The 11,593-nt window shown below is 29.5% G+C and overlaps 1 protein-coding gene across 1 annotated transcript; it reads right to left on the reverse strand.

Annotated features, from left to right (window-relative positions):
- Positions 1-741: 741 nt before the first annotated feature.
- Positions 742-7,450, reverse strand: LOC105455688 (venom serine protease Bi-VSP-like). Its single transcript, XM_011699187.1, has 7 exons — positions 7,411-7,450; positions 6,670-6,804; positions 6,033-6,249; positions 3,604-3,782; positions 1,785-2,002; positions 1,280-1,340; positions 742-755 (listed from the first exon to the last, which is right to left on the reverse strand). The coding sequence occupies exons 2-7, from the start codon at positions 6,782-6,784 to the stop codon at positions 742-744; spliced, it is 804 nt and encodes a 267-aa protein (XP_011697489.1). The 5' UTR covers positions 6,785-6,804; positions 7,411-7,450.
- Positions 7,451-11,593: the final 4,143 nt, after the last annotated feature.

Here is an 11,593-nt window from a genome sequence, read left to right on the forward strand (position 1 = left end):
TGCTCTTCCGATCTGAGTAATAGCCTAGTATTTTGTTTTATGATTACGTTTATTATATGTATGCAGTAAATAAGTCACTGTCAAATATTGATTTTTTTTCTTTAAAAGCCATTATAATCGGAAAATTTTAAACTTTTGCACAAAACCTCCGTAAGTCGAATTTTCATACTTTAACCCTCTTTCATTCGAATTTCGATAAGTCGGAAACTCTTTTTAATAAAGAACCTTTCGGAAGAGTTTCTCTCTTCCCTTATTGAAATTCCGAATTATCGAAGTTCGACTGTATATGCAATATTGATATAGTAGTGTGTATAAGATATTTATATTTGATGTGTTTACTACTACATCAATGTCACACGCATACATATTTTCAGATCATCTCTTTCTCTTTCTCTTATACTAAGCACCTAGACTTGTTAATAAAATAAAGCACAGTACTATTCTTTCATGTAATTCCGACCGTGAACCAAGCTTATTTTACATATATGATGTACAAAAAACGTATGTAATAAAACGTAATATAATAAAACGTATATATGGCTCTTGACAATAATAATCAAAACTCTTTAAAAATACTTAATATAAACATTAACTTAAATTAATCTTTACACTAGTTGTTAGGATTGCGTTTCCTAAAATAGTTTATTTAATAATAAATAATCCTCACCTCAAGGAATATAGTATTTAAATGTAAACATAAAAATTAACATATTATTAATTCCAGCGTTTATACGAGGTGTCTTATTTTAACAATACTATAAAATACAAAAGTTATAACTTATAAGAGTTATAAGCTTATATTTAATTTAAACATTTTAACGAGCATTCAAATAAATCACATAAAATCATTTTTATTATTTTCTAAATCCCAATTAATATTGAATATGATAAAAAACATTAAAAATTAGGTATTATATCATTTATATAGCATTTTTTCAGGAAAAAACAAATCCTGGTTTTTTCGGGAAAAAAAAGATTCCGTTTTTTTTCCGATAATTTGAAAAAAGCAGGTCTTTTAAAACTATATTCTTCCTTTCCTTTCTCTCCCTTTCTCTCTCAAACATCTCATTCTGTCCTTCTTTCCACAATCTCCCTCTTTCCTTCTCTCTCTCTTTTTCCTCTCTTTCTCTCTCTGTCCTTTCTCTCACTCTATCTCTCTCTCTCTCCCACTCCTCTTCCTCTCTCCTCTCTTCTAACTTTATAACTTCGAGAATCCATGTTATATACGGAGTAATCCTAGTAAACTTTTCGGGTACATTGCCAAAGCAAATTGACATACCCAAAATACCAATTTGAAGATACCTGCCATTTTCCGATTTTATGATGAGAGGAGCACCGCTCTGAAAATAAAAAACCAAATAATAAATTTACGAAAAGATATCATCAAAATTCACTTACTAAAGCTGTCTAAAATGATTTAAGTTGATTCATATTTATATGCCTCTTAAATTAGTATTCCATATTTGATTCATTCTATAGCATTACAAACTACATATCCAGCGAGAGAATATCCACGGAAAAGACGAAAACTTATCCATTTTGCGCAAGTCTCTCATAGAATTCTTAAAAAGCTCCTCTTCTCCACAGAGTTGTTGCTCGTGCAAATTGTCAATGACAGGCGGGTAGTGCAACGCCGCTCTTTCTCTCTCTCTCTCTTCCTTCTCTCTCCCCCCTCTTTCTCACTCTCTCTTTGTCTCACTATGCTGCCGCTATACATATACAGACTGTGGACATTCTCTTGCTGGACAGAGACATAGTTTTATTATTAATTGTGATTATTTTACCTGACAAATATCTTCTCCCAATCCTGTGGCTGTGCAGACGGAATTGTCACTGACGTCGGTGATAGACCCAGAGGGTCCGAATCGTTTGCATTTAGTATTTTGAATAACCGATACTTCAGCGTATTTCAGCATTTTCGATCCTCCCCACCCCGTGACAAGACCATTTTTATTTGCAAAACTTTCATTTGTATAAGGAAGTGCTATCAATTGAATAGTATCTAAAATAGAAAATGTTACATTCGGTCATTTCTTAAAATCAGTATTGCGACATGGTATTCGTAATATTTCCTTAATATAAGTTTAATTAAGAAAGTCATGAATTAAAGGATTAATGAGCTCCAGATAAGCTGCTTCATAATCCGTTTCAAAAAGTACACTGGGAGATAAAATTAAAAATATTAAAATTGGAAAAGAAGTTAACACAACTTCTCAAATGGATCAATTTAACAGAATCTTTTCGGAACACATTGAAGGCCAAATATTTTGAATATTCAAAATATTGAGAAATTGAAAATATGTTTCTCCTATCATAATAATCTTTTACAATTTACTAAAATAAATTGTTATTTTTGTGTTTGTGCATCGTTTCACACGTTTGTATATTGTTTATACAGAAATAATATATTATTTTGTTACATGTTCGGTACTGGGAAGTACTTTTTGAGATATGCAATTTTCCATGAAAGACGTATGCTACGGAACAATAGACCATTATCCTCAAATTTGGTACAAATTTCTCAAAATCTGATTTGAAAGTAATATCAAATGAAAGGTCTCATCAATCTGAAGCAAAACAAATTCTAGCATGGACTCACCACGTTTCAGAAAATAGCTTCTAAAAGTCTCAAACTGACAGACGCCACTTTTGTTTATATAGCTTTTAGGACTTTGATTGTGCTCTAATTTGTTCCAAAAATTGATTTTAGCAAAATATATTTAAATTAGGGTCGCCAAAGGTTTCAGACACGACTGCTCGAGAAACTCAGCATTAGGGTAAAAAGTGAATAATTAATTGGTTTATCGAGTACAATGTGAACACTATTTACTCGAGAGTCTCGAGTCAAAAAATGATAAAAGATATTACAAGAAAACACTTTTGGGAACCTAATTAAGAGGTTATAGATTTTATTATTCGATACAGATATGTTCAATTGATGGTTCACTTTTTGCCTTGATGCCGGAACTCTTGAGCGGTTCCAATTAAGTCTGTAACCTTTGGTGACCCCAATTTAATCATATTTTGCTAAAGTTTCAAATTTTGGAGCAAGTTAGAGCATGATCAAAGTCCTAAAAGTCATACAAACAAAAGTAACGACGGTTTTGGGACCTTTAGGAGATGTTTTCTTTGAAACAGTGAATCACTCCAAGCTACATTTTTTTGTTGATTTCAGATTGATGAGACCTTTCATTTGATATCACATTCGGACCGGATTCGATGTACCTTTGAGAATAATTTCGGCATCAGTTTTTTATTTTTATTTTAACACTTAAACGCTTATTTATTTACTGTTTTCACGAATATTGTTTCTATATTTCATTAACTATATGCTAAACGTAATACATTATTCAACCTTATTTTCGATTCCTTCCAATTTTGAGAAAAACTTATAGGTGTTCGGTGCTAGGCGCACTTTCCCTACATATGTATGTACATGTACTGAAGATTATAGAAAAAGCTATACGATTTTTTGTTATTGATCCTTTTCTACATTTGTCATTTAAATTGTTATTCACTTTCAGCGTAATTTTGATTTGAAATAATAAAATATCGACGTATAAATAGACGCGAATTAAGAAATAATTTGTATATAATACTTACCGGAAAAAGGAATATTAAACGGCATGTACAATAAGGCAATATCGTAAAGGTTCTGACCTAGGATGTAGCTTGGGTATACAAATGCTCGGGTTGTATTCATTGATACACCAGAGCCTCGAAGAAAACCGTCTTGTACATCACTGTCGATAATGCCGAACGCTAAGGTAAAAATCCATTTTCTGAACAAAGACATACATTTTTATTAATATTAAACTTCTCCTAATTCAAAATTTAAAAAATACATCTATATTAAATAATTTAAAGTATCTAGTTTTTGATGAAAAGAATATTTCTATATCATCTGTATTTTACAAAAATAGTTTTTTTTTTCTAAAAACATAAAATAATATTTCTGATTAGATTCTTAACCATTTTGCTTAAAAACATAATACACATCTTAAGCGAATTTACGTTTAATTTATTGTATAATTAAGATATAAACTTCATTTTACATATCAGAAATATCTAAAACAATGAAATCTATTGAAAGAAATTGCCAGAAAAGTTTATTTTTTATTAAATATTAGGATGTTCAGTAATAGATACATTATATGATACAATTGGTATGCGTCCGATAACTGAACACGCGTTCCGTTGTTGATACATATTACTTCGAGTGATGTACATATTACTGAATGTCACATAAGATAGACTTTTGACAATTGTTAAATTGAAAAATTATGAGTATCATTATGTTTATATGTATTAAATTTCACTTAAATTTTGATAAAATTTATTTATTGTGAAAAATGTATAGAAAATATAATATATATTTATAAAATATTCCCATTAAATGAGGAAAATCTTTTCAAAAACAACAGATCATACAAAGTTGGTTGTATCGCATTTGAAAGTAATTTACTCTAGTTTATTCTCAAGATAAAATTCAATCAACGGTGATGTAACATGTGATGAATGGCTATCTACGTAAAGTAACATTGGAAATAATTATTTTGGCTTTTGTCGATGACATCCAAAACTTGTAAGAATGGCTCAATATGTCGTGCATCGGAAGAAAAATTACGTGAATAAAGTCAAAACTTTTTTGGAACATAAAGATTTTATTAATATTGAATCTTATCGAGTATTTAATCTTGATAAAAGTGCATTTTTTATGTCTAAAAGCAAATCATATTCTTGCAAGAAAAGGTTCTGTGTACAAAATAGTAATTGACGAAAAAAGAGAGTTTAATTGTCTTGTTTACAGTGAACGCCGACGGAAATATGGTGATGATTTTATTCTCATCAGAGACAATCAGACAACCCAATAATGTTGTCAGTAAAATTTCTTAAAATTGAAGTATTGGAACAACAGAAAGAAGATAGATGTGATTCTTTCTATAAGTACATAGTTTTCCATTTTTGATTTATAGATAATGCCATTCAATTTCCAGTGTACGCATTAAAAAACGTTTTGTATTTATGTTGGAAACAGTCCACTCACGTTATTGTTAAAATTTTGTATCGAATTTTTAACACATTTGATTGTTAAATTAACATAATGTGATTACGTTATTTTTGTATTAAATTGATATTCAATATTTCTCAGTGTCAAAATAAAGCAAATTATAAGTAATGAATAAATAATATAAAAATAAAGTAGTTTTAAACCGTAAATTCTAAGATAAACGAATAAAAGATATTTATCTTAATATATAATACTTGTTAATTTTACATACTATAAGTGTTAATTTTACTAAAATAATACTTCTACAATTTGTTTCCAAATTGTATTAAAGTATTACATTTTTTGTGTTAATTTTTACATAATTATGTTTGTGTTACTTTCTAACTACTTCTACTTCTATTCATTTTGCGTTAAATTAACACAAAGATTTGAATGGACCGTTTAAGACATGTGAGATGTGTTAAATTTAACACAAATTTTTCTACTGTGTATTTTATGTAGATGGCCATTTGTCACATGTTCTACCATCATTGATTAAAATTGTCTTGAGAATAAAATAGAACTAATTGCATTTTGCAAATTAATGTAAATTTGAAAAATATTTTAAAAATATATAAAATTTATTTAAAAATGTTTAGCGGAAAATAAGTATTATAATTGTAGGTATTGTATTTAAAATTAATGTAAACTTAAAAAACATTGAAAAAAAAAATCTTGTATTTCTTCCTTTATGATTATTTGTAGATTTCCAAGAGTGGATAAAATTGGATTAATTTTAAAATAGGTACATGTTCAGTTTTAAGAATATGGCTTCCTTGTTATTCAGTAATTGGATCATATGCATGTTTATATGTTCTTCATAATTATTTAAAAAAAATAAAATTAATTTTTATTATTTCAAAAATAGATAGTGTGCATTATAAAATAATGAAAGAATTTTTTAAAAATACGCTTATTTTATAATTTTAAACCAATTACACATTATTATTTTTTTTCACTGTTCAGAAATTAATACGTTTACCTTACAAAAAATCTTTGGTGGTGCCTCGGTGCATAAATATTCAATGATGGATTCTCTACGCAACTACCAGTTGTGAGAACCCATCTTATATTTATGATTGTGCCACTGCATTGGTATTGCTTGTTGTCCTCAAATCGAGTTACTAATGCCATGAATGGAAACTGTCCGATCCTCGCGTAATTTCCGCCTGCTATTCCTGTTGAGTTCATTGGTTTATCTGTTGTTTAGAAAAAATGTAACGAAAATAATAAGATCATCGTCTTCATAAAAGTTTTGGTAAAAGTTTTGTAAATTGTGTGCGAAGGTCATACGCGCGTAAAATTATATATTTTTAAAAATATAAATTATTTAAGTATTCCATTATTATAATTATTAAATTGTGGAAATTAACAATGTTGTTATTTAGTTGAACAGAAAGTTTGTTTTGTTTTTTGCTAAAAGATGACATTAATATAAATACAAAAAGAAGTTTACCGTTCAGCCCAAAACTTAATTTAGATTTTATTAAAGAAAAAAATCTTTATTTGATGTAAGCAAAAATAATATAAACTTGCAACAAATATTTATAAAATTGCGTTAATAAAATCCACCAAAACTTTTTGAAATACACGTATGATTTTTATGCCTTTATGCTCACCATCGATATTTGCATTAGGATAATTTCCAGATGTAGATCTGATCGTAGGGAGACTTTGAACGTATTGACATATAGCTAAACTGATCAGAAATATCACCACATTTTTCAGACCCATGATTGTTTTACGCGCTCTCCCTGAAAATTTCCTGTCTATGTAATTGCGCCGATATTCGTACAATAATGACAATTAACGAGATTAAAGTTTTTGACAACTATTCTGAGAGACGTATAGTGTCACGCTTATGGCAAATGTTACGCGCGCGACGCGGATAAAAAACCGAAGAGAGGTTTGAGGAAGGATGTAGTAGCCCTTACGATTTTTCTCGCACGATCCTTGGGTTGCGAATCGCGAAATGAAACGAAAAGTTGGATGCCAGACGCGCACAAGGGCAATGTCAATCGCGACAGTACGCGAGAACTTCGATACAAATTACTCGAAACGCACGAAATTATCTTTTCTAAACATGAACTGATACTACGACAGCGAACCACAACGATTGTTGATTGTGCGTGGGCTGGCTAACTCGACCTAACGGTAGAGGGGCACGGCTTGCAGGCCGTAAGGGCTCCGCTAATAGAACGAGGATGGGAACGCGCGGCGAGAAACGCAACAAGAAATTGTGATTAACAAGGAATAGCAGGGTATATTTGAGACAACAAAAAAAATGAAGAGTTTTGGTAGTTACAGAAAAAGATGGTTCTGACTTTACAAGATTATACAAAAGGTAATCTCATCCTCACCGGTTTCCTTTCAGCTCATCCGTCTCCTCGTCCGACAGGCCTCTCTGCTTCCGGACTGGGATTTCTCGATCGTTCGCTCGCTTGTTTGCTCGTTCGCACCCGGACATTCAACTTAGTTTAAAGATCACACGGAAAAGAGCGGTCTGGATTGCGATAAGAGTTCATAAGGGTTCGATTTTCTTCTGCGCAGGCGTTGATGACTGTACAGCCAAGAACATGGTAGATTGTTATAACGATTATATCCGCGACGAGAGCAGATGATTCAATAGAATTAGATAAAAAAAACCTATACAATTTTATCGTGTTTTTGATAAATATCAAAATTGTTATTTTTTAATCTATTTAGTGTATAATGTAATAATAGTATATAATTTAAAAATCACTATAAATAACGCTTATCTTTGAACATATGTATTTAGTCAAAATTGATATTATTGTACAATGTTTTCAGTTTGTATATAATTTATTATGTAATATTTTAATTTTAGAGATTTTGTGTCTTTTATATACAAGTAATTTTAAAATTTTTCACAAATGTAATAAAAAATATGTAACAAATCATAATTTTCAGTTTGGATTAGATAACTCGATAAGTTATACATATAAAAAAACATACACGTTCGTATTTAATATTTAAGATATATAATATTATTAAAAAACGATAGAAATAGATAACTTGTCTATACACGGAAAGAACAATTTTGCTGAATCCAGATCTGAAAATAATTTTTGTTCAATAATTAAAATTATTTTATGCAAAAGTCAAAACGATTGCTAGAATATCAAAACGTTTTATATAGCATCAGTTTTAACATTTCAACAAATTATTTTGATGATTCAATAAAAAATTATTTTCAGATCTGTTTTTAGTAAAATTTTTAAGTCTTTCAATAAAATCGTTCTTTCCGTGTAGTAGCTCAAATGTGAGTCCGAAAGAAACTACTACTAAAACTATAAATTTAACTATAAAATTAGATAAAATTTCAATAAAGTTTAAATCTATTTTTATCATTATCTATCGGATCTTTTAAGCAGGATACAACAGTTAGCAAAACTGAATGTGTAATACATTTACATTATTATAATAAGAAATTAATGCAAGAGGTAGTAATTCTTGTACTTTTGCTGCATGTAAAAATATTTGTAGACTTACAGAAAATTTCTTATAATGTTGTTCAAATTCAGTGCTTGTACAGCCCTCAATATTGCTAACAGTGATCGATGACCACTGACATCAAAGAAGCCGACAGCTATCGTAACTGTATATTTAATTAAATTGTGTCATGGAGCACAATTGTGCGATCCAAATCCCAGCTAATCATAGCCTGACGAGTTGGCGAGTCTCTTCTTATAGGGTTTCTAGCGAGAACTCTTGCGGCTCTCGATTCCTCCTTCCTAATTTCGATTAGCGGCGTTCCGCACAGGATGGCCAGATTGAGCTACATATCTCGAATTGGGCTACTTACACACTGCAAATGAAAATGATAAAATAAGATAATAAATATTAATTTCAAAAAAAAATCACTGAAAATATATTCGAATATTTTCATAAAATGATTTTTTAGAAATTTGTTAGACATTTTTAGAAACGTTTATAAGTTAAATTGCAATTACTCCAACAATTTAAGACAAAAATTTAATAAATGGATTTAATAAATGAATTAAAATTTTTCAAATTTTAAATTATAAATATAATTGTCTTCCTAAATAAATAACACAAACATGATTAATAATATTTCAAAGCAATATTACTAGGCCTAGTAGATTACATTAAACTATACAGGGTGTTCAGAAAATCGCCCCTAATACTTCGGAAAGTGATTTCGGGAAAGAAAAGAAGGAAAAAAAACTCTACACCTAAACATAGGTCTGGAAATGAGTTGTTTTTGACTTATAGTCATTTTTATAACCGTAAATAAATCATAACAACAATTATAATAAATTATGATTAATATGATTATGACAATAAAAAATAAATTATGATTTTTTTAAGTTATAGCTACTTTTATGTTAAAAAATCGTAATTTTTACAATCTCCGAGATTTTCGAAAATTTTGAAAGGAGACAAGATTTTCGAACGTCCGAAATCAAGACGAGAATATATCGAGATTTTTTTCGAGACAAGATCAGATTTTACAAAATCTCTTGCGGCATATATATACCTACTTTTCACATTAATATAATATTGTATAAATATTAATACAATGTAGCTTGATTTAAAATAATGAAATAATAGTTTATTCCACATAGTTCCGTGAAGTTTTCACGGAATTAATATGAATTATAGTCAACGATTCAATAAATTAATGTTCTTTTCTGAGATATGCCAATTGTTGCAATTAATTCTCAAGTTCGGTATATTATTTGCAAACATCTATGCTATTATTCAAAAACTCGTAATATGTATTATTCGAAAATACAAATAACTTAAGCTCGTCGCCGCGATCGGAGCTCCACTTCGCTCAACTTTAAAAGATATATGTATATCTAACATGAGTAAGAATTTATTTGTACACTTATCATTTAGATAGAATTTATCTAATACATCCCAATGCTGATAAAACATTCGAATGTTGTAGGTTCCATCGTACATTCCGGAACGCATGGTAGAAACTTCTAATTAAAAATATAATCAGCATGTGTTATACAGAGTGTCCGAAAAGTGTGGCAACCCCTTATAATATTTCCATTTATTCACGGACAGCTTAATTTACAAAATTATATATTTTTTTTATCTGACTGAATTATATCTGACTTCTGTAAAAAAAAATCTGACTAAGCTACACCTTTACTTGATTGCGTGCGACTTCGGAAAAAACGAAAGTTTGACCAACAAAATAAAACATTTTTTAAATGGTATTAATGTAAGTATATGACCACTTAGGCGAGCGAACATCTTAGATAATTTATATATGTTAAAATTATATATTTAAAAATAACTCTGATGCACTATGGTTACATTGTTATTGCAACTAACTTTATCGCTGAAATTTAATGCAAACCGAAACGTTTGGGAACTGTATGATTATTCATTATTGTATGTTTGATTAATTATTAATATATATATATATATATATATATATATATATATGTTTTATTTGCACCATCGTGCCTAGCTCATTGCTCTTTATTGTTTCTCATTTTAATTGTTTATTATTTAAGTAGCTCTTAGATACATAATTTAATTATCTCTTTCTAGTCTCTCTTTAGTCGGTCCTTCATGACTGAAGAACATAATTTCTATTTTGACGAGGTTTTATACAACCTGCTTCCACTGATCCCTATCAGCAACCATCCTTATTGCTGTATGGAACTTAAGATTTCCATCTTCTTTTACTCGGTCGGTCCATCTGCTGGGAGATCGTCCTTGTGGCCTTCTGTCCTCTACACCAGTGACAACCAATTTTTCGAGCTTTTAGTCTCCTCGTCTGACTATATGGCCGAAATATGTCAGTATTTAATTATAACATTTATTAAATGAGCAAAGAGCCGAATTAGATGTTCGTGTTATACTATTTAAAATAGCTTTAATATACATATAATAATAAAGTAGAATTACATACAAACGTTTCGATCCTATACATCGGATCATCAATGTAATAATAAAAGACTTACATAAATATGTATAATAAAATGGTTAGATCATAAATATACGCAAGTATTGCTTCCCGCGGATGGTTGAATTCACGTTAAACATCAGATACCTCCGTTGAGGCGAAAGAACTTCAGATGCAGAGTTCTTATAAAAGTAATTCTCCAAATAAAATATACTCGTCAAAAAGAGTACTTATTTGCTAATAAAAAAGAAACTTATTAAAAATGTAATGACGATCGTAATAATACAGTTCCAATAGTGTAATTTTAAGATGGATTTTAGAACTGAATAAAATTTAAATTTTTGAACAACCAATTGAAAAAATTATCAAGTAAACGTCAAATAATAAGAAAAGAATTATCTCCACGACATATATTCTAAGAAATATAATTTATTTATACATATATAATACATATACATAATTATGGATCTTATGATATACAGGGTGGACCATTTTAATCCATCCAGTCGAATATCTCGAAAAATAAGCACACTAGGAAAAAATGTTTCAGACAAAAGTTGTAGGGCTTCGAGGGGGACATAAGATGATAACATATCTCTTATACACATCTCTGAGCGGGCTGGCAA

This window comes from Wasmannia auropunctata, unplaced genomic scaffold, assembly GCF_000956235.1.
Source record: "Wasmannia auropunctata unplaced genomic scaffold, wasmannia.A_1.0 LD335888.1, whole genome shotgun sequence".
Classification (NCBI taxonomy): domain Eukaryota; kingdom Metazoa; phylum Arthropoda; class Insecta; order Hymenoptera; family Formicidae; genus Wasmannia; species Wasmannia auropunctata.